This window comes from Marmota flaviventris, chromosome 3, assembly GCF_047511675.1.
Source record: "Marmota flaviventris isolate mMarFla1 chromosome 3, mMarFla1.hap1, whole genome shotgun sequence".
In the NCBI taxonomy this organism is placed as follows: Eukaryota; Metazoa; Chordata; class Mammalia; order Rodentia; family Sciuridae; genus Marmota; species Marmota flaviventris.
Window position 1 is genome coordinate 176010154 of NC_092500.1, and position 24781 is coordinate 176034934.

General features: G+C 40.4%; 1 protein-coding gene across 1 annotated transcript in view; it reads left to right on the forward strand.

The window, feature by feature from the left end:
• Positions 1-4493: 4493 nt before the first annotated feature.
• Positions 4494-24781, forward strand: part of Csmd1 (CUB and Sushi multiple domains 1) — a 1338703-nt gene continuing 1318415 nt past the window's right edge. The window contains exons 1-2 of the mRNA XM_071609340.1: positions 4494-4524; positions 11407-11623. Coding sequence (XP_071465441.1) covers positions 4494-4524; positions 11407-11623 — 248 coding nt within the window. The remainder of the gene's footprint in view (positions 4525-11406; positions 11624-24781) is intronic.

Sequence of the window (24781 nt, forward strand, 5' to 3'; positions counted from 1 at the left end):
TCATTGACTGTTTCTTTTGCTGAGAAGAATCTTTTTACTTTAAGTCCATCCCATTTATTAATTCTTGATTTTATTTCTTGTGCTTTAGGAGTCTTGTTAAAGCAGTTCAGGCCTAATCTGACATGATGAAGGTTTGGGCCTACTTTTTACTCTACTAGGTGCAGAGTCTCTGGACAAATCCCTAGGTCCTTGATCCACTTTGAGTTGAGTTTTGTGCATGGTGAGAGATAGGGGTTTATTTTCATTTTGCTACATAAGGATTTCCAGTTCTCCCAGCACCATTTGTTGATGAGGCGATCTTTTGTCCACTGTATGCTTTTGGTGCCTTTATCTAGTATGAGATAACTGTATTTATGTGGGTTTGTCTCTGTGTTTTCTATTCTGTACCATTTCTATTCTGTACCATGGTGCAAATACCATGCCATTTTTGTTACTATAACTCTGTATATAGTTTAAGGTCTGGTATTGTGATGCCCCCTGTTCCACTCTTCTTGCTAAGGATTGCTTTAGCTATTCTGTGTCTCTTATTTTTCCAAATAAATTTCATGATTGCCTTTTCTATTTCTATAAGAAATGACATTGGAATTTTAATTGGAATCACATTGAATCTGTATAGCACTTTGGGTAGTTTGGCCATTTTGACAATATTAATTTTGACTATCCAAAGCATGGGAGATCGTTCCATCTTTAGAAGATCTTCAATTTCTTTCTTTTGTGTTCTGTAGTTTTTATTGTAGAAGTCTTTCTACAATAGAAGAAGATGATTCCCAAGTATTTTATTTTTTTGAGGCTATTGTGAATGGGATAGTTTCTAATTTCTCTTTCAGAGGATTCATCACTGATGTAAAGAAGTGCATTTGATTTATGAGTATTGATTTTATATTTTGGTAATTTATTAATTAATTCTAGAAGTTTTCTGGTAGAGTTTTTGGATTCTCTAAGTGTAGAATCAAGTCATTGGCAAATAGTGATAGTTTGAGTTCTTGTTTCCCTATTCATATCCCTTCAACTTTTTTTGTCTGTCTAATTGCTCTGGCTAGAATTTCAAGGACTATGTTGAATAGAAGTGGTGAAAAAGGTCATCCTTGTCTTGTTCCAGTTTTTAGAGGGAATGCTTCCATTTTTTCTCCATTTAAAATGATGTTGGCCTTTGGTTTTAGCATAGATAGCTTTACAATGTTGAGGTACGTTCCTTCTATCCCTAATTTTTCTAGTGTTTTGAGCAAATATGGGTGCTGTATTTTGTCAAATTCTTTCTCTGCATCAGTTGATATAATCAAATGATTCTTATCTTTAAGTCTATTGATGTGATGACTTATATTTATTGATTTATGTATGTTGAACCAAACTTGCATGCCTGGAATGAACCTACTTGATCATGGTCTACTTATTTTTTCATATGTTTTTGTATGCAATTTGCCAGAATTTTATTGAAAATTTTTGCATCAATGCAACAGGGATATTGGTATGAGATTTTCTTTCCTTGATATGTCTCTGCCTGATTTTGGTATCAGGATGACACTAGCTTTGTAGAATGAGTTTGGAAGGGTTCCTTCCTTTTCTGTTTCACAGAATAATTTGAGGAGTATTGGTATGAATTCTTCTTTGTAGGTCTAGTAGAACTCAGCTGTGAATCCGTCGGTCCCAGGCTTTTCTTGGTGGTAGGCTTTTGATGGTGTCTTCTATTTCCTTGCTTGAAATTGATCTGTTTACATTGTATATGTCCTCTTGATTCAGTGTGGGTTGATCCTATGCCTCTAGGAATTTGTCAGTGTCTTTGAGCTTTTCTATTTTACTGGAGTATACATTTTCAAAATAGTTTCTAATTGTCTTCTGTATTTCAATAATGTCTGTCATGATATTTCCTTTTTCATCACAAATTTTATTAATTGAAGTTTTCTCCCTTCTCTTTTATGCTAGAATGGCTAAAGGTTTGCCAATTTTACTTATTTTTTCAAAGAATCAGCTTTTTGTTTTGTCAGTTTTTTGATTATTTCTTTAGTTTCAATTTCATTGATTTCTGCCCTGATTTTAATTATTTCCTGTCTTCTACTACTTTTGATATTCATTTGTTTTCTTTTTCTTCTTTTCATGAATAAACTCCATAAAATGAACTTTCCTCTGAGCACTGTCTTCATTATGTTCCAGAGATTTTTATAAGTTGTATCAGAGTTCTCATTGACCTTTAATAATTTTTTTTTATTTCCTCCCTGATGTCTTCTGTTATTCATGTGTCATTCAGTAACATATTGTTTAGTCTCTAGGTTTTGGAATAGCTGGTTTCTAATTTCATTCCATTATGGTCAGATAGAATGCAGGATAGTATCTCTATTTTGGGGGGGGATTTGCTAAGACTTGCTCTATTTTGGAGAAGGATCCATGTGCTGCTGAGAGGAAAGTGAATTTGCTCTTGGATGGATGGAATATTCTATATATGTCTATAAGTCCAACTTATTGATTGTATTATTGAGTTCTATAGTTTCTTTGTTTAGTTTTTCTTAGAAGATTTATATAGTGGTGAGAAAGGTGTATTAAAGTCACCCAGTATTATTGCATTGTGGTGTATTTGGTTCTTGTATTTGAGTTTGTTTGACATACATAGATGCCCCATTGTTTTGGGAATAGATATTTATGATTGTTAGGTCTTGTGGATGTGTGAATCTCTTAAGAAGTATGAAATGTCCTTCTTTATCCTTTTTCACTAGCTTTGGTTTGAAGTCCAATTTACCTGATATGAGATGGAAACCCGTACTTGTTTACATGGCCAATGTGAGTGGTGTATTTTTTGCACCCTTTCTCCTTCAGTCTGTGGATGTCTTTTCTTGTGAGACGAGTCTCTTAAAAGCAGTATGTTGTTGGATCTTTTTTTAAAAATCCAGTCTGTTAGTGTGTGTCTTTTAATTGATGAGTTTAGGGCATTCACATTCTGGGTTATTATTGAAATATGATTTGTATTCCCAGATAGTTTGGTTTATTTTTGTTTTCTAACATAACTTGCTTTTTCCTTTGAAAAAGTCTGGATGGCTTATTTTGATTGGCCTTTCCTTTAGTGTAGTTCCTTCCTTTGTTGATTTTCATTGTTGTTTTTCAATTCCTCCTCCTGGAATATTTTGCTGAGGATGCTCTGTAGTGCTGGCTTTCTTACTGGAAATTCTTTTAACTTTTGTTTATCATAAAGGATTTTTATTTTGTCATCAACTCTGAAGCTTAATTTTGCTGGACATAAGATTCTTGGTTGGCACTCATTTTCTTTCAGAGCTTGGTAGATGTCATTCCAGTATCTCCTGGCTTTGAGGATCTGGGTTGAAATATCTGCTCAGATATGAAGACTCTATCTTTATTCTGGGCTAGGCATTTTTATTATAATGTGCCTTGGTGTAGATCTGTTGTAATTTTGTACATTTGGTGTCCTATAAGCCTCTTGTATTTGATTCTCCAATTCATTTTTCTTGCTTGGGAAATTTTCTGTAATTATCCCATTGAAGAAATTGTGTGTTCCTTTGGTTTGAAACTCTGTGCCTTCCTCTATCCCAATAACTCTTAGATTTGGTCTTTTGATGCTGTTCCATAATTCTTGGATGTTCTGTTCATCATTTCTTACCATCCTCACTGTGCGGTCAACTTATTTTCCAGATTGTGTACTTTGTTCATTACTTGACATTCTGTCTTCCACGTGATCTAGTCTGTTGGTGATGCTTTTAATTGAGTTTTTTATTTGGTTTATTGTTTCCTTCATTTCAAGGATTTCTGATTTTTTTGTTTTTTAGACTCTCTATCTATTTCTTTTTTTAAATATTCATTTTTTAGGTGTAGATGGACACAACACAAGGCCTTTATTTTTATGTGGTGCTGAGGATCGAACCCGGGGCCCACCCGTGCTAGGCAAGTGCTCTACCACTGAGCCACAATCCCAGCCCTCTATCTCTTTCTTGAAGTAAACTTTTGCTACCTATATTTGCTCCCTTATCTCTTTGTTGGAGTGATCAATTTTTGCCTGCATTTGCTCATTTAGGTCATTCTTTAATTCACAGATCATTGTAATTATGAACATTCTGATCTCCTTCTCTGACATTTCATCAAGTGCGCTGTCCATGAGTTCTGCTATTGTAGTATTCTGGTTTGTTCGGGGTACTTTGTTCCCTTGTTTTTTTTTTTTTTTTCATGTTGTCTATGTGTCTTCCTTTCTTGCAATATTACAGTTTCTACCCTATAATCTTGTAGTATCTGTGCAGATCGTCTGTACTTCACCTTGGTGTTGGGCTTTCAGACCCTGCCGGTGATCTGTGATGGACGCTACTGCAACTATAGGTGGTGGCAACAGTGGAGGTGATTCAAGTTAGCAGTGGGGGTGTTCCAAAAAGGATCCAACCTATTTCAGAGATGGGGCTGAAAGGGTGGGCCTTACACGGGCTTTGGGGTGCCTGTTCCAAGATGCAGCTGCTTATGGACCCTGTGTGTGGGTGCACGGTGGAGGCTACTCCATGGGGAGGGCGATGGCTATGGTTGCAGAGTCTCAGGATGGAAGTGGGTTAGGCCTGTGATCCCAGGTGGGTGGCGGATGGGCGAAGACCTGGACCTACCCTGGGCCTGGGCTCCAGGGAGGTTGGCAGAGGTGGTCCTGGGCTGGATGATAATTGTTTTCTTGTATATCTTGAATATTTCATTGAATATCTCATTCCAGATCTTCCTTGATTTTCAGGTCTGAGTTGAGAAGTAAGAACCAAACCTCATTCGTTTGCTTCATTAGTTTGTAGCTTTTAATACTCTTTCCTTATTTTCTATGTTAGACAATTTGATTGTGATGTGTCTTGGAGAACTTCTCTTCTAGAAAGATCTATGTGGGGTCCTTTATTCCTCCTGTATATGAATGCCTCTCATTTCTGATACCAGAAAAGTTTTCTGTAACTATCTCATTGAAAAATGTTCATAACACCTTTAGCTTATATCTCTATGTTCTCTTCTCTCTCAGTGATTCTCAGAATTGGTCTCTTGATGCTATCCCAACGTTTCAGATTTCTTGTATATTCTGATCATGCTCTATTCTTATATTGTATTCAGTGTACTCAAATTCATGTACCCTGTCTTCAAGGCCTGAGATTCTGTCTTCAAGTACTGAAGTTCTATTTTCTACCCAATCTTCACTATTGGCAATGCTTTCAAATGATTTTAAAAACTTTCTGTGTGTCTTTCACTTTCAGAAGTTCTGATTGATTTCTTTTTGAGAGTTCTATTTCTTTATCAAAATTATATTTCATAGTTTATATTTGCTCTCTTAACTTCTTTTAGTTCAGAGAATATTTTAATGATCAGTTTCTTGTAATTTCCTCTGGACTTTCACCCACTTCCCTATTGGTGAGGTTCTTTGTGGGGGAGTGTGAATTTGGGGAGGCGATTTGTTTGCCTGTTTCCTTATGTTTTCAGAAGTACTCTTCCAGCACATCAATTGAGATGGATTCTCCTCCCTATCATACACCTGTCCTTTCATGTATAGTTACTTTTTATTCTAGCTTTTCTCTCTGTTTTTGGTAAATACATACATGTTGAGGGGTTGGGTTCTGAAGTTGTGGTTGTTCCTCCTTGGGCCTGATTTTTGGTTTGGATTCTTTGTCTCCCCCTGGTATGAGTTGAAGTAATATTTAGGCTCAGGTGAGGCTAGATCATGCTTAGGGTGAAATTCACTGTTGCTTGGTTGAATTGTATTTTTTGGTAGTAGGATCTCTATTCTGTGATCTTGAAGTGTCCCAGTCACTTCTAGCCCTTCTTCAGGGACAGGTGGAGCCAGGAGTGGCACCAATATCTGCTGCCATCATGTCACATCAGTAGCAGCAGTACAGAACTGTGGGCTAGTCCAGGCACTCAACCTCAGACATCTACCCTGCCACCGCTGGGTTAATGACCACAGCACAAACAGGGTATGCATTACAGAAATCTGTTTGGTGGGGTCACAGTTTCTTAATCACAGAGAAAGTAGGGTGGGAAAGTGAAAGTTTGAACTATTTGTTTTAAATGATCAAATGATAGCTAGTTAGCAGCTGTCAGCTGAGGAGAAGAGGAATGACAGGTCTACAGGAAGCAACAGGGGATGTGGGAACAGGGAATTCTGGTTGTTAGTAGAGAAAGTGTGTGATACAGGGGAGACAAAAGGCTGAGAACAGAGGCATGGATGATCCAGCCGCTGTCAGATCTAAATAGCATGCACCCACATAGGATTTAGACCCACCTCAGACAGATCAAGGCTAAAAAATAAGCAGGTGCAGAAGGAATAAATGTGAAAGTAAAATAATACACACATACAAATATTTTTTTCCATCTCTCCACATGTGAGTACAAACACACCCACAGACTCACACTCACTACGTGCACATGAAATCATACATAATGGAAAAGAGGTAAAAAGTCATACAATACAATGAAATGTTTGAGCCAGGTGTGGTGGTACACACCTCTCATCCCTGGGGCTCAGGAGGCTGAGACAGGAGGATCATGAGTTCAAAGCCAGCCTCAGCAACCGGGAGGCCCTATGCAACTTAGTGAGCCCCTGTCTGTAAATAAAATATAAAATAGGGCTAGGGATGTGGCTTAGTGGTTGAGTGCCCCTGAGTTCAATCCCTGGTACATAAAAAATAAATAAATAAATAAATATTTTTTTTTAAGTTAAAAATTTTAAAAAACAATGAAAAAAAAGTAGATTCAAATATATGAAGAAAAAAGTTAAGAAAAGAATAAAAATAGAATGAAACATAAAACATGTGAAATCTTAGTGAGAAATAAAGGGCTAATTTCTGCCGAGGTGTTGGACACTGTTTGCAGGATGGATGTTCATCCCTGGTAGCTGTTTCGGGATTCCTAACCTTGGGTCCAGGGCTGGGTGTATTAAGTCCTCACCCTTGTGCTCCTCTCTCAGCTGTGGCTGGTTGCAATAGAGCCCTTCCAGTCTCCTGGTGCCCTGGGGTGGCCCAGCGTGGGTGGTGACCAACTGTGCTTCTGTGGGGGGGTGGGGTGGGGTTGCAGAGCTCTAAATTGGGGACTCCAGCAACTGGAGGTTAGTCTAGGTCCACTTGGGACTCTGCGGTGGGTGTCCCAGGATTGCTCTGCTCTTCCTATTGGTGGGGGATGCTGAGACCGGCTTTCCGCAGCAGCTCTCTGGTCCCTCGTGCAGTCCTCCTCTAGAGCTAGGGAGCGAACCTAGCTCCCTAGGTTTGCTGGTCTCCCCCTCACCATCGGGAGTGGAAACCCTGGGTGTCTGCCCCAGGGAGCAGTCAATCCTCTCGGATCCTGAGCCTGTTGGGTCTGGCTAACCTTTCTGGGTACCAGTTTCTCCGGTTCAGGGCCCTGCAGGAATTCTGGGGGGCTGCAGAGGCTCCAGTCCCAGCTGCAGGAGCTCGGTGTGGGCCTGGTCTTAGCAGGAGCTGGGTGTGGGCGGGTTCTACCAGACCTTGAGGCCACCTGCCGTGCCGGAAGGCGGGAGCGGTGGGCGGTGGCTTCCTACAGCAGCTCCTGCCCAAGCTCTTCTCAGGGCGCTGGGCCCCGGAAGGGGGTCCCTCTCTGGCTCCTTGGGTAGCGAGCTGGACAGCAGGGCGGTGCCCAACCCCTCAGGGCCCCACCCCTCCCCTCCCCTCCCCTCCCTTCTGGCCCACCTCCCCTCCCCTCCCCTCCCCTCTCTGCCACCTATCCTCCCCTCTCTCCCCCTCAGGGTGCCTACTCTGTCCCCCTCCCCTCCCCTGCCCTCCCCTCTGCCCCCTCAAGGTGCCTACTCCGCCCTCCCCTCTCCTCCCTCCCCTCTCCTCAGGGATGCCTGGAGCTCTCTCCTGCCAGGAGCTGCTGCCCTCCTGCAGGAGCCCTTGCTGTCCCTGACTCGCTGGCCCAGGGCTTGTCTGTTCCCCTGGCTGCTGGTCATCTTCTGTGTTCCCCTCTCCCTGCCCCGGGGTCTGCGGCCCTCCTGCAGCCCACTGGGACTGCTCCAGGGGCCGTGTCCCACGTTCCCTTTCCTGCCACTGCGGACTGTTCATGGTGAGGGCCAAGTTTCAGGGAGATGCCCGGCCCACCGCGCTGGCCCGGCCTGGCCCTGAGCTGACTGCGCCTTAGGACTGAACCTGGGCAAGGTGGGCATCGCGCAGGCACGCACCACGAGGACGAAGCCCTGCAGAACGTTCAAGCGCCCTCTGTGGCAGGCGCGTGCCACAGCACAGGGGGACACGGGGTCACGTGAGAGGCAGTAGACACCTCCACTCCCGACTTTTGGGGAAAGCCGGACATTGGCTTTGCCGTGGTGGGTCTGTGGGTAGATCCCATGACAGCATTTATTTAAAATTGCGTATGAACTGGGAGGTTACCCCGATGTCACATGTAGTCCGAACACACTCAGGGCTTTGTTATGTTCATTTATGATACTTGATTCCACTGAAGAAATCTTTATTTAGAATATATGTTAGCATAATACCTGAGTCAATTGTGTTATCGGTGAAGAAAATAAACCAATGCGTGCTCATTCGCTATTATTACTTTCCATCTTGGAATTATCAGTTTGGAGACTCATTTAATTCAAAACGTTATTGGCCATTATGTTTATGAGTGCATTAGGAATCATGAACATTATGTAGATGATATTGGTGCTTGACCCACAATTTCAAAGCAATTATTATTAAGGAGGACTTCTTCAGTTCCATGTTAGTTTGGGTTCTGCACTAATGCCACTTACCCTGAGTGCCTTTAGTTAATACTATTATAGTAATGTTGTTTAGACAAATCATTACTTTAATGTAGTTCCTGTCATTCATTGTTATTCTAATAAAAATTGTGATGCTTTACATAGACCATGTACTGACTAACTTGATTGCAAATCGTTGCTTCTCAGAGGATCAAAATCTGCTTGGAGTAAAGCAGGATAGGACTGTTTGCTTCCATTCAGAAAGGTCAAGGAGATTGCTAATTTTTATATTTTGCAGAAAACTCTGTTTCTTCATACTTTCAGAATGGGTCCTTAGGCAGGAGGAACTGACCCTGGCAGAGCACATCTCAAGAGGTTCTGCTTCAGGAGCAGGTCTCTTTCCAACATGAGAAATGTCCCTCTCTGTTTTGGCATCTCTAACTACCTGTGTGTTTCTCTATGGGGTTGCCTTCTTCTTACTAAAGTATGAGGCTGATTCATTGCTTTGTATATATGGCATCTTCAAATGTGTGTATTGCCAACACGTTCTCTTTTCTTGGATTTCCTGCTAAATCATTGCTCTGTGATCATTACTTTATGTGCTCAATTAAAAAAAAATGTTTGCTCGAAGCTGTGAAAAAAATTTTTATATTGCTGTTATTCGTTATATTGTTTTACATTGAGGTATACAATCAATTTTGGATTGGTCTTTGAATATATTGTGAGATGAGAATCAGAGTTCATTTTTCCCATTTGGAAGTCTGGTTGTCTCAGGACCATGGGTTGAGAAGCCCCTTCTCTTTCCGGGCAGTGGGTAGCTTTGTCATAAATCTGGCATCTGAGGCAGGGTGGGTTTGGGACTTTCTCTTTGGTTCCATTGACAATTCATCTTGGCTGGCACCATTCAAATCCTGCCTTAGCTACTGTAGCATTACAATCAGAGACAGCAATAAGTAGCAGAAGAGCTCCTATTCTGTTCTTTTTCAAGATTATCTTGGTTGAGATCAAATGAATCAGAAACTATTTTAGGCATAGAAACTTTAAGAACTTCTTTGTTGATGAGAAAGTGTGGCCAAGGCTGAGAGTCACCCTGCTAGGAACTTTTGAACAGCTCCTGAAGTTCCTAACAGGGCCCCTGGGAAAGTCTGTCCTGATCAAATGTGACTCGTTCTGCAAACTGCACTGTGCTGACTGGCACCTTAAATGTAGCCTAATGTTATTCCTTGGAGAAATCTTAATTTCTGATAATCTGGCTCAAAATGATGAATCTATAATAGCAACTCCTTTCCAGCTGACTTTTTTTTCTGTTGAATTTTTCTTTTTTCCAATTTATAATCAAGTCTTCACTTTTTTTTTGATTTACTGTGAAGTAAGAATTGCTAGATAAACCAGAAAAGCTATTTTCTTTAAAGACCTTTCAAAACCCCACAGCTTTAATATCTACTTGTTACAGTGTTATTGTTAGATTTAAATTTAGTGGAAAATGGGCTTCTTATTAGTTCTTTGGTTTTAAACTCATAAATCCCTTTCATTAAATCTTTTTTTATTAAGATTTAGCAAACTCCCCCAAGCATTTGATAATATTACTGTGAACGATTTGAGCTCACTGAGTCCTACTATTGCAAAGCATTTTTCTAAGTGCAAAATGCATTTGGAAATAATTTTTCTGTTTGCAGTTCAACAGTGAAAGCTGGGATAATACTTGTGTTCAAGGACCTGCACTGCATGAAATAATCTGAGTATGTCCAGGTCCCTTGCAAATGTTCTTAACATTTTTTTTTTTAGTGTCAAAATATTTAAATTTGTTTAAAACACATTGGTGGGAAGTGGCCAGATTGAGAAGAAAGGAGAGACCTCAAACAGTTTCCAAGAGCCACTTAGTAGCTCACATCAAACCTATTAGATATAGTGATGATCTGAGAGGAGTGAATCTGTTTTCACATGATGGTGATATTTACAATAGAAAGAAAGTGCCACCAGGGCAATTTGAACAATCTGTGTCCTGATCTCAGTGCCTGCTCTTTGTCACTGAGGTGCCTCAACTGCTGTGCATAGTGACCACCAGCTGACTGACTGTTGGAAGAAACTGAAGAGTAAAGTTGAGCACACGGGGATGCAGCTAGCTAGCACTGGGGGCTCCTCTAGGCAGTGGTCACCTGAAACGAGAGGCAGATGGACATGTAAGCCCAGAATCACTGAGCAAAGGCAGTAGATAAAGGATGGGGTGACAGGGAGGAATGAATGGCTGTGTCTAGGAGGGATGGGGTTTTGGTTTGTCCAGAGTTGGCATGAGATTGGAAGGTTGTGTGTGGCTGATTAGGTCTCCCCTGACCTGTTCTTCCAGCTGAACATCCTGGTTGGAAGCCTGAGCCTATAACTCACTCAAGGACCTATTTTATAAAGAACTACTCCTGAGGTCTGATTATCCCCAGTGGAGCTGCATCCTAGAGTTGCTAACACAGTCTCAGCAAGCAGAGGCTGAGGGGAGACAGTTCCTCAGTTTCCCAAGCTCAGTCCACACCCCCAGTTTCTCCTCACTCTCCCGAATCACTAGAACCTTACACACCAGAGTATCCTCATTTTCCCCAGAGGCATATGAATGGGCGGTCCCCCAGAGTGTGGGTGCTTATCATTTGATAATTTTGCATGAAAATCATGCAGTCAGTCAGTATAAAATTGACGAAAAATGGTTGGAGAATTGTAAAATCAGATTAAAGATGGCCAAACTAATAAGCCTTTTTTTTGTGCTTTTTTCCCAGGTCAGAACTGTGGAGGGTTAGTCCAGGGACCCAATGGTACCATCGAGAGCCCTGGCTTCCCGCATGGCTATCCCAACTATGCCAACTGCACCTGGATCATTATCACAGGGGAGCGCAACAGGATACAGCTGTCCTTCCACACCTTCGCCCTTGAAGAGGATTTTGACATTCTCTCCGTTTATGATGGACAGCCCCAGCAGGGAAACCTGAAAGTCAGGTAAAGTGCCTGCTCTTCATCCTATAGGCGAGTAGAAATGGATAAGTGCCTGGGTTCTGAAATACAATTGGAATTCATGTTTGAATCTCATCATCAGAAAAAAAAAAAATCAAGCAACAATAAAGAAAAATTAAAGGCTGTAGGTCTCTGTCAAATTGTCACCTTCCCCCATACTTCAACTTCTTACTGAAAGCAATCCTTGACTCCTTTATAGATCTCTCCCTGCTCTAGCTCTGCAGAAGAGTGTTGTCAAGGTAATTTAAGTGAAGTTATGATACACCATTGTTTTGAAGCAACTGTGGATTTGAGGAAAAAGTCAAAAAGATAAAACAAGGGAGTACAATTCAGATAACAACAAAAGGAACCTTTATATTGTCAGAGAATACAGTCAGTAGGGAGACTTAGGAGGTGGGTGGAGTGAGAAGTCTTTAGAGGCTTTTGGGTTTGACAATCATAGTATATTCTGTTCATTATTGGTCTTCTCCTTTGATCTATGATTTTTATCATGAAGAATGAAGAATATTTCCCAGAAATAAACAAAAAAAATGTACCTGTACAACCAGATTTTTTAGAATTTGGCAATGGAAAGAGGAATATCCCTTTCAAAGAAATAAGGTTTTCTAAACTAAATTGATGAACGTATTTAAATGTATATACTTATGGCAAACCAAATCTTTATCTTCTATTTTGAAATTTCTGCATTAATTAGAGATTATGTTTAGTAGCTGTTAGTTTGCGGAAGAAAAATTGACAGAAGGCAGCAGAAATTGCTTTGCTTAAATGAATAAAGTAGAATTCACACTAATGCCAACAGGAACACACACACACAAAAAAAAACATGCATTCTATTCATGATTTTGTGAAGTGAAAAAAACAAATCTAACTTCAAAAACATGCTTTTATTTGTATATTTAGTTAATACATTTATATGACTATACAATATATAACTAATATATTAAACATGAAACATATCATTAATATATTTAAAATATATTTTATTTGCATTTTCATTATGCATTTTCAAATAAAAAAATCTTCTATTTTTTTTTCTGGGGCATCGACCCTATATTTTTTCTTTCAATATGATTATTTCTATTTCTGTTGCATATTGTACAATAGCTGACTCTTTTCTGAACCAGGTAGGTAAATTTTCTTTCTTCTTTTAATAGCATCTATGGTCCTGATGTTGGATATTTGAACAAAGTATCTACTGTATGATGATTGCTCATTTAATGGAAGAGTTCCTTTCAACACTCTTGGTCTTCCAAATATTGTTTTTTTACTTGGTTTTAGTTACAAGTGTTGGTACTCTCAGGGAATAGCAATGTTTTTTAGTGGCAAAATCAATCATAACAAAGACTGCAGTGGTGACAAAGCAAAACAATGACAATAGTAAAAAGATGTAGGAAATCCAGTTTATTCAAATACCAGCACATATGATTATGTTGAAACTAGTTCCTTCTCTTTCATAATCATGTATTCAATAATACTTGCATTTTCTTTCTCTTAATATTTCCTTTTCCTATAATTCAAGTATGAATGCCTCTCTTATGTGTTAATTTGATTGACTACTTGTCAATTTTTAAAAATCTGTTACGCTTTTATGTTCTTAATGCAATGGTGTGATCATTTATGTTAATGAGTGTAAATCTTAGAACATAACTTTTCAGCTTATCCTCTATTTTAACAGGATCGACACTGGAAATATTAAGGTCTTCACTTGTGGAATTTTATTTTGAGGCTGATATACAAGTTGATGTCCATGTCTGGGGGTTCTGAGAGTTGCTGTGGAGGCAGATGTAGGGCACTATGGTCCTTCTACACGCTTAGATAGTTTTAGTAGGGAAAAGAGAAGCCACATAGAAGAGACCCGGGGTTATTGGAACCACTCAGGGACAGAGACCTGTATGGCATATTTCTGTGTGGTTCTTGAAGTGAGGAGTCGGCTTTCTACCTGACACTGAATTACTGTCCCGCCTGTCTCCACCTTGGCATGCTGTGGGAGCTCCATTGTACAAGTATGCATAAGTCTTCAGGGACTCTTCTAAGGTATTGTACGACAGGCCAACTATATCAAAAGCCATAATCCCCCAATGGCAGCTAAGTGAGATGGGTCTTTAGTGCTGTGGAAATTTGAATGAATAGCAAGGAGAAATAGGAATGTTAATATCGTCAGGGAAATCACAGAAAAAAAGTAGTTTCTCCTTCAATATTCAGCATTGGGGCTGATGGGCAGAGTGGCTATGAATAGCATCAAATCCTAATTAATCAGAGAGGGAAGTACTTTGATGTTATTTGTCTCCCCATTATATCTGGAGTAGTTGTTTGTTTCTCAGACATAATTAACTGACAATACTTAAAGCAGCTCTGGAATTCAAAGAAGGGTGTCTGTGAGGGGGCGATGGATCTGTGGACTCAGGGCTGTTGCAGACGCTGTTACATGGTGCTGTCAAGGACTGTCATTTCACATGGCTATTGCTGGTACCTCAGAACCTGCTCTGACTAAAAAATGATGATTGTCTCCTTGTATAACAACAAGCATCTTTTTTTTTTTACTTTTTAAAAATAAATTTGTTAATTTTTATTTATTAGTTAGTTTTTTATTAGTTGCTCAAGACAATACAATGATCTTGACACATCATACCTTTGATTCAAATGGGGTATGAATTCTCATGTTTCCACGTGTACAGATTGCAGGATCACATTGGTTATACAGCCACATTTATCCATACTAGTGTCTGTTGTATTCTGCTGCCCTTCCTATCCCCCCCTCCCTCTGATCACCTCTCTCTACCCAATCTACTGTAACTCATTTCTCTCTCTTTTTTCTTCCCCCTCACACCATCATATATATGAGGGTCTCCTTCCATCTTCCATGTAATTCCTCTTCTCCCTCCCATTCCCTCCCACCTCTCCTCCCTGTTTAGTGGTAATCTTCTTCTCATGCTCTTCCTCCCTACTCTATTTTGAGTCACCCCCCTTATATCAAAGAAGACATTTGGCATTTGTTTTTAGGGATTGGCTAACTTCACTTAGCATAATCTTCTCTAATGCCATCCATTTCCCTGCAAATGCCATGATTTTGTTATTTTTTTAGTGCTGAGTAATATTCCATTGTGTATAAATGCCATATTTTTTTTTTATCCATTCATCTATTGAAGGGCATCTAGGTTGGTTCCACAGTCTAGCTATTGTGAATTGTGCTGCTATGAACATTGATGTAGCTGTGTCCCTGTAGTATTCTCTTTTTAGGTCTTTTGGGTATTGTCCGAGAAGGGGAATAGCTGGGTCAAATGGTGATTCCATTCCCAGATTTCCAAGTAATCTCCATATTGCTTTCCAAATTGGCTGCACCAATTTGCAGTCCTACCAGCAAAGTACAAGTGTACTTTTTCCCCACATCCTCGCCAGCACTTGTTATTGTTTGACTTCATAATGGCTGCCATTCTTACTGGAGTGAGATGAAATCTTATTATGAGCATCTTCTTATGAAGACACTTGTTTATCCACAATAAGAATTTTTTCTGAATAAAAATAAGATGTGAATTTAATCCCCAACCAACAAAACATAGAATTTGTAGCTGAGAATTATTATTATTATTTTTTGGGGGGTGGGTTACCAGGAATTGAAGCTCAGGGGCACTCACCCACTGAGCCACATCCCCAGCCCTGTTTTGTAGTTATTTTTAGAGATAGGGTCTCACTGAGTTGCTTAGTGCCTCACTTTTGCTGAGGCTGGCTTTGAACTTGTGATTCTCCTGCCTCAGCATCCCAAGTCATTGGGATTACAGGCTTGATGCTCCCAGCTGTAGTTGAGAATTATTTATGATTATATTGTAATTTGGACATTAGTCAGGAATATATCATTTATGTAGAAAATATCTTTAAGATTAAAAAAATGACATGTACAATTATGATATTATCTTGGATTATGTCTTTAATACAAATGTAACCACAAAACAGAATAACTTGTGCCTTATCAGTAAATACGTAGATAACATGTAGATAATTTAGATTGTAGATATGTAGATATTTTAATATGTAGATATGGAGAGCTGAAATAAACTTTACCTTGTTGAGAACAAGAGAAAAAATGTGATCAACGTTAGAAGTCTAACTCCAATCCCTGAGTCCTCTAGATGAGCAGCTCAGTGGCCCACTGCGTTTTGAGCTGTCTGAGTGTTGGGATTGGGGAGACGGCTGACGTTCCTGAGGCAGCACATCTCAGTCCACAGTGATTCACATGGTCACCAAGTCCTCATGTTTTTATTGTGTGACATCTTTAGGAACCATGGCCTGTTTTGAACCTCTCACTGGTGGACAGGTGCTCAGGGTCAGAGACTGCGCAGGGCAGCAACAGTCCTGCCCCAGCATCACCCCTATGACCCCCCAGCATGGCTGCTTCCTACCCGCGTCTGCATTGCCCGCAACACAGCTCTCCTGGTAAACATGGCCGACAGTCCAGGAGCTTGGCACTGTGACTGCAGACATTCTGGCCTGTGCTCCTTGAGGTTCCCTGGGCAAGTGTTTTGTTTGGTTGATGGATCTATGGGCTTCTCCTTGATCTGAACTTGTGAGATAATAGGACTCTTATCTCCGCTGCTGGACCCCTCCCGCTGCCCATCTAGAGGACATTCATTTTTCCAAACCCAGTTCACAGTGTGTTTATCTCAGGAAGTCTTCCCGGGTACCCAAGTGGAAAACCAAAGCTATCACCAAAACCCTTCCTTTTCTCTGAACTCTCTGGGAGTTCCCTGAGGCCAGCCTATGTTTTTTTGAACTGGTACCTGCCTCTCTGTGGGGCCTGTGCCCCTCTGTGTTCCACGATGTCAAGTAGAACCTATATCCCCTGAGGCTTGGAAAGGGGCCCTGGGTGAGTCTTCTCCTGTAGTGAAAGGTGCGGCACCGTTGGGGTAGGCAATAAAGCTTTGTGAAGAGATCCTGACTTTCCGTGCTGCAGCCGTGCACCTCACAGCTGCCTCTGTGCATGAGTGCAGCCGTGCACTGTGCAGACCTCTCCCGGGGAGCACTCGTAACTGTGCCATGAGTGACTGGTACCCAGCTCATGTTTTCTGAATTCAAAGTGGTAGTTATTTATCCCAAATCAGAGAATAATTGAAGTTGACATCGATTTCCAACTGTGGTAACTTTATAACAATGAAGGTTGAAAATAAAACCCATTAGGAGCTCAAAAAGTGAATAAGAGTGAACCCATGAAGGGAAATTATACGAGGCAAATGTGGAAAATCAACACGTATTATTTCATGATTGTCCTGGAATACTGGGCCTAGGACAAGAGTGTGAGCACTCCTCTCAGATTTCTCATCCTCTCTTTTACAAGATTACCCCTAATTTTCTGCAGTGGTGATAATGAAGAGGTTAGAGAAGAAAGGGATAGGAGTATTAAAATCAGGAAATCATGGATACCTGTTGTTTAAATGCCCCAGGTTTTTTTCCCCCAGTTTTCCAAAACTGCAATAATGTGTTTGAAAGCCTTAAGCATTTATTAAGAAACCTGAAGAATAGTGACTATATCTGGTGATGCTCTGAACTGATGGAATTTTAAGGGCTGGGAAATGGTTTCAGCTGCATAATCATCATATTAGACAAGAGACCCAGCATTGCCGATGTCCTTCCTTCCTGTCCTCATTGATGCCATGAGGTCCTGACCATGTGTGGACCAGTGGTCACATATAAACCAAAGTACCAAACTCTTTTAGCAGTGACTAATGCTCCAGTTAAGGCTGAGGAACTTGTGGGGTGGAGCTTGTATAAAAGCAGGCCTCTGGCTTGTCTGGCTCATGCAGGACTAGGGAGGTCCACAGGATGAGGGGCCTGGGGGCAGGCGAGGGAGGGAGCAGAGGTTGATCTCACTGCCTGGTAAGGAGGCCTTAGCACCAGGCACTCAGCCATCAGAGCCCTGAAGCCCAGTCAGTTCTCAGAAACCTGATTAAGCAGGTTATTGCAGCTCAGTGAGGATCCCAGGGGAACAGTGGAGGGGCTGGTTTTATCATATAGATGTAGAACATTCCCATACTTATGATTTGCTCATTCTTCTACGTATTTTGGGATGATTAGAAAAAAAATTGTCTTCCATATGTCTTCCAAATTTATTTGGTTAGCATATCCTTTAAATTATCAATTCACAGAGAAGCCCAGTGACTTGGTTCAGTTTTGCTTTGCTTTCCATTTGGCTGTTTGCAGTTGGTAATGAGGACCAGACCAATTGAATTAGAAATCTCAGCCTGAACTTGGGGCCTAGACCTGGGGTACATAATTTTCCTCCTCCTCGGTGATTTTAAAATGCAGCCTTAGTTGTTCTCAGCATTTGTGTCTGTGTTTGCAAAATTCCTATTTATTAAGAAAGAAGATTAAATTGCTAGTGACTGGGAAAGTCCTGGAGGCAAATAATAGAGGGAGACCATGAAAATGGAGTCTTCCTGGCCATGAACAGCTTCAGCATGCTTGAGGTTGGGCTGTGGTGGCTCTGCTGTAGCCAGAGGTCTGTGACTCATTCCAGATCTGGGGCATTGTGAAGGAGCAAAACCATATCAAGAGTAACCACGCAGCCCCTCGGGCATTCCTAAATAGACACATGGGGGAACTGTTCAAATCGGTGCACCACCAAGAAATTTCTCCTATAAAAATACAGACCTTGGGAAAAGTACTTAGATTTTGTTTTTTAAACAGCAGAAAAAGAAAAGGTGGTCAAAGAGTTTGTAGCCTATCTCAGATTTTAGCAGAAAAAGGTCATTTATGGAGTTGGTCATAGAAGTTGGAGGAAGACACAGTTTTATAAAATCCTAAGACTTTCCTTTCCTATGTAGAGCAGAGCAAATGTTACATCACCAATTAAAACATTAATATGAGAGTAAAAAGCATTAAAAACAGATATGTGCATATTTTTAGGTAAGATAATTTTGAAATCATAAAGTGAATTAAAATTTTTCCCTCCTCAAATTTAAATTCTAATAGACAAGTGGCGTATTGATAAAAACATACTTATAATAGATATGAATGACAAAGAGCTGTTATCCTTGATTTAAATGAAGAAAGCTGTTAATTTAAAAAGTAGGTGAAAATATGAATAAGGAGTTCAAAGAGAAGAAATTCATGGCAATTAGTATATAATAGGCAAAAGGAAACAAGAGAGCGCAATTTAGTGGCTCACCATTCTGATTGATAAATTTTGATAATTCAGAGTTTTTGAGGATAATGGCAAATACACTTATAACCCTTTGGGTAGAATATCAAATGCTGTTATTTTAATAGAAATTTTTTAAATAGTTCTCAAATTTAAAAAAATCCAGTACATATTTTTGTTTATGTTATCATATATATATGATAATTTATTTAAATAATTAAATAAATAAGAGATTATTTAGGATACCCATGTAAATCTATATACCTTTAAAATAATGAATGAAATATTTATTTGCTGATGTTAAAAGATACTTGTGGTATATTTTGCACTTGAGAGTAAGCACAGTGTCAAGTCCAAGTCCTCACAAGGTTTTATTCTTCATAAATAAATGGTGGGTAATGATTTACAATAGAACACCATCCACAGGGTCCTAGGAGCTGGTGGGAGATGGGATTGCTGACCTGCAGGGAACCCCAACACTGTAGCAACTTCATCAGGATGGTGGGCAGCTCAGAAAAGCACTACCCAGCCCCTGAGTTCAGAGGGCCTGTGCCAGCCAAGGCAGTTCTTTGAAAGCACAGTATTTCCTTAATCTAGAGAGTGTGGGCTGTTTGGGTATTCCTTGCAGGTCAAAGATGAGATAAGGGAGGAATTTTATTTTTGGTATATGTTTTCTGCCTTTGAAATTCTTGTAGTCAGTTCTCTTTATCTGTTTATAAGTCTCCCTCTCTCCTGTTTATCTATACTTAAATCAGTCCACTAGGGTTGATTCCATTTCTCAGGGGCGGTATGGTAATACCTAAAATATTTCTGGTTGTCACAACTTGGTGAGAGGCACTCCTGGAATCCAGGGGGTATGATCCACAGATGCTGATAAATATCCTACAATGCACAGGACAGCCCCAAAGGACAAAGTATGAGCCTTCGTAAGATGCCAGAATGTCTAGGCAGAAACCGCTGCTGGGTAGTGCTATGATTACTCATGCCCTCCCCATTCCTGTGGCTAGCTTCACTGCTCCCCATTCAAGAACCCGAGCTGGTGCAGGTAGGCTGGAATCAGCTGAGCCCGGGCAGAGGAGCAGGCAGGTCTGAGGATGCTGGGCTAATGGAGGTACCTGGGGTGAGAGGCAGAGTCAGGTCCTGGGAGCCTGGAAGTGGGAGTTCCATCCACAATGGTAGACATGGCCACATCCCTTCAAGAATCATTTGTACACTCTCTCCGAAGGGAATAAAATCTTGTTCTCTATCATTATTTCAGTCCTTGGTTTCTGGGGAAAGGAACATAAAACGTTAGAAATTCAGTAATGCTTATTCTTCATGGTGGTGGATGCGAGAAAACTGTTAAGATAGTTTATTTTGGGGAGCTATCCATATTAATACAAAGTAGTTGTAAATAGACATGTTTCTAGAATTTACAAGATTTTCTTAGAATTTCCTAGATTTTATGTGGAAACCAAATTTGTAGTTGAAGGGTTGGCTTTTAGGTTTAAGACTTACTCTTTTTCCTTCCTCTGTTTTTAAAGTTTAGATGGCAAAGCAAATTGCAGGTACATCTTTACTTTTATCTCATACAGTAGCTAAGCATTGAGAATACAGTAATAAATGAATTTTAATTAAATAAATATATTAGATGCTTTACAAAATATTTCTAAAGGGGTGAATGCCTTTACAAAATGTTAATTATCTACTTTTAATTCACAAAATGAAAAACAAATGTGCTATTATTTAGCATATGAAACAATTTACTTTTCTCTAATAAATACACCTAACCTTTCCTTTGCATAGAAATAGGATACACTTTGCATCTAAATATGCTGAAAATCATAAAAATGGCAATATGTAGCTTGGGTTTCTTCAGGATTCCATTTCTCCGGGCTTAACTCATAGTACCTAAAGTCCTAACTAAAGCAGGATTCAGACATCTGCTCGCAGTACTGGGTGGAAGGCATCAATGAAAAAAATCTGAAGTCATGCAGCACTGACCTGAAGAGTGCTCAGGTAGGGAAGGCTTTCCGGGGAGGCTGGGGTATCGACCCTCAGCACTGAGCTGCATCCCTCCACCTCCTGCCCTCCTGGTGGATTCCCAGGTCCTTGCCTGAGTCATGTTAGCCTCCTTCTTACAGCCACCTGGGATCAGACGATTTTCTCTCTGGACCTTATTTTCAGCCCAACTTCCCAGCTCAAAGACTGCATTGATCTCACACTGAACTCTCAAATGGAAGATATAGGGTTACGACTATGTTTGACTACTACTTACCTCTATGTAGTTACAGCCAGCATCTGTTCCCTTTTTCTTTAGAAATCACTAGTATTAAAAAAAATTGTGTGGCTGACTCCTAACTGCAAGGAAACTGTTCCCCCTTGAATAAGGTGTTTGTTCCATTTGAGAGGGAGAATCAGAGAGTAAGCAGAAATAATAAAGTGAAATGTTTCATATGGCCTGTGACCTTTCAGCCAAAAGAAGAAAATTGAGCTAAAGAAAACCTTGGCCTCCTGAAACCTTCTAAAAATGCCTCTCTGAAGGAGATGGCTTCTCAGTTTCTCGCAGTGTGTATATGGATCGTCCATGGTATTTTTCTCTGTAGTAGCAGTTCTTACAGGTCCACAATCATTCCATCAAAAGGTAGTTTTAGTTAGCTTTGCATCACTGTGACCAAAATAACTTAACAGGAACAACTTAGAGGAGGGAAAGTTTATTTGGAGTTCATGGCTTTGGAGATCTCAGTCTGTAGATGGGTGACTTCATAGCTCTGGGCCCAAGATGAGCAGAACATCTTGGCAGAGGAATGCCTCTGGGAACACGGTACCAGGAAGCAGAAAGAGAGAGCGGAAGGGGCCGAAGGGAAAATGCACCATTGCAGGGCAGTCCCCAGTGAACCACCTCCTGAAGCCATGCCCCCACCTGTCTGTAGTTCACAGTCAGTTCAAACCAGGATGAATTGACTGATCACAGCCCAATTCATTCACCTCTGAATATGTTCAGTTAACAGGAGCTTTGGCGGACACCTCACATCCGCCATAGTAGTTACTGAGCCTGTCCCAAGTAATACTTGTGCTCCTTGTCACTATGTCTTCAAGCTGAGGTTAAATGACACCTACCCTTTAGGTGCCCAGGCAACAAGAAAGTTTTATTAAATACATGTTTCCTTTATATTTGTAACATTTTAGTTGCTGTTTCTTTATTTTTTATACAATGGAGTTTGGCCAAACCTACCTTTGACTAGTGAGGGTGCAGGTGGGAAGGAAGTACTGTGGTAGAGTAGCTGAGAGTATTTCCTATTATTGCACTAATACGTTTATGCTCATTAAAATCAAAGACACCAGCAAAGAACTGAGAGCTTTCAAATGCAGTGATGCTCCTTACATAGGGCTTTTAAAAGGATCATGTAAGTTTTACCTTGGACCTTTACCTGTTATGTATGAGACTTTTAAAGATGTACTATAACATGTGTATTCCATGGTGTAGGATAAAATATCATTCATGTCTTTTAAAATAGATGAACACTGACTGACAAGTTTCACTGCAAGCTTTATGTATTATGGCCCCTTCATTTTTTCTTCATTAGCATGTTTTGTGACGGATATTTAAGCACATTTCCATTCAGGATGCCAGACCCAAAGCCCAGGTTGTTCCAGAGAAGCTCTTCGCTTGAAACTAAAAAGGGCACAGCTGAAAAGTGGAGGGGAGCCTAGGAAACAGCCCCAGCCGAGGTCCAGCTGGCTTTCCACGGGGTGACTGGCAGGTGGTACTCAGGCAGTAGACCTTGAGGACAGGGAGCTGTTTGTAGCACTTTGTATTTCCTTTCCATAGGTGATTTCCCAGGTCCCTTGCCCTGAACAGATCTTCACTTTCTTTTAACTAGTGGCATCCTATTTTGATCCATTCACCTAAAAGTTCTGTTTCAAAATGAACCTGTCTGCCTTCGGGATTCTCATGTCATCAATAGCATAAGCCCGGTGCTAACTGAATGAAGAACACTGTGCTGACAACCAACTCAGCCATCCCAAGCTGGTGATTTGTGAAAGTTGCTGTTACCTACTCTGGTCACACTTCAGCGTCACGGCACCTTAACTGAAGCGAAGTCACATGGAGGGCTAAGGTAGGTGAGATTTGCACTTAAGGGACTTTGTTCCCTCCTCTCTAGACCAGTGTCAGGATCCTGAATGCGCATGGCAGTCAGGCCAGGAGAGCCAACGAGTGACCAGACCAGGTGTGAGACAGGAGTAAAGGAAACTGCAGATAGCCGGAGAATTGCCTTGCCAAGCCCAATCCCATGTTCTGGTCTTCCGATTGTTGAACAGCAGCAGGGAGAAATCTCCTCATTTTTAAAATCCAGCGTTGGCCCAAGGAAACACATCTGGGTAGCAGCAGCTTGCAACCTCTGCTCCGGAAGGTGAATGACCCATTACAGCCTTGTCAACTCCATATGTTCGTAATTCCACAGTGATCAGAAGAGGCACCCAAAAAACTCCTGCCCTCCAAAGAGCTAGAGTCTTTCTAGGGTTCACATTGAAAACTGAGACTGGACAAGACCACACGGATTCTTCTGTAAGAGAATTTACCCTTTGCTGTGATCCTGCTGCTGCACTGGCTTGGTTTCAGACCCCAATGGTGACTTACACACTGTTGACCTCTCACAGGATGAATGCTCATCTAATTATTAGCAGTGGATTTGCCAAATTTTTCTGCAAATCTGCTATTTTAGTTTCCTGCATGAGAACTCTGGTATATAAGTAATTCAACATACCTAGGATGCATTCTAGATTTCTTTACACAAGTGCTAAAAGATCATTTTTAAAACTAGGTTATCAAATTAATCTCTGAATTATAAATTTTCACATTTTAAAGTATAGTTAATAAACAATACAGTGTATATATTTGAAAATTTAAATTTGGTGATTTTTCTACATATATCCATGAAACATTTACCCAATTGAGATGATAGATGTTCTCATCACCCACAACAATTTCCTTGTGCCCATCATATCCATTCTGTCTTCCCTTTGTTGCCAGGCAACCACTGATCTGTTTGTTTTCTATCACTGTGGACTAATTTTGCATGTTTAGAATTTTATCTAAATCAAATTATATATGTATCCTTTTTGCCCTAACTCCTATCATTCAGAATAATGATTATTGGATATATTCATGATGCTTTATATAAAACACTGCATTATATTTATCAAGAAAAATTTATTGTATGGATATGCCACCTCTGGTTTATTGCTTGGTGAATAATTGTTATTTTCCCAGTTTTTATCTATTAGAAACAGAGCTCCTATGGTCACTATTATAGATATGGCTGCATGGACAACCATTTTAATTCCTCCTGGGCCACTGTTTAGACATGCAGTGGCAAGCCCAGGTTGTTAATGTGGAAATTCTGAAGCAGTAGCCACTGTTTTGCATTGGGGTTGTGCCGCTTTACATTCCCAGTCCTGGAGATGAATTCCAGCTACTCCATGTCCTAGTCCACTCTCCCTGCACCAAGTCTCTAGTTTTAGCCATTGCAGCGGGCGAATAGAGGAGTGCTATCTTATTGTGATTTTAATTTGCATGTCACCGCTGACTGATAATGTTAGTACTTTCTCATGTGCTTTCAGCCACTCACATACCTTCCTTGGTGAAGCAGCTGTTAAAATTTTTCCCCAATTTTCAATAGGATGTTTTTAACCTCTGAGTTATGAGTCCTGTAAATATTCAGAAATAAGTTATCTGAAAGAAATGTGTTCCGGGTAACTTCTCTCCGATTCATTCCCTTAGTGGTGTATTTTGAACAACACATTTTAAAAGTTTGATAAGCCCAATTTATCAATATTTTTCATTTGTTATTCCATGTGGCCTAAAATTTGATTATTTATATTAATTTAGAATCCTGTGATTTTCCTAAATTAAATCATTAATTCTAGCAGTTTTTTTGAGATTCCCAGGGAATTTCTTCTGAAAACAATTATATTATCTTCTTTCACTTTTTTTGCCTTCGGTTTCTTTTTGGTGTGCAGACACAATGGGA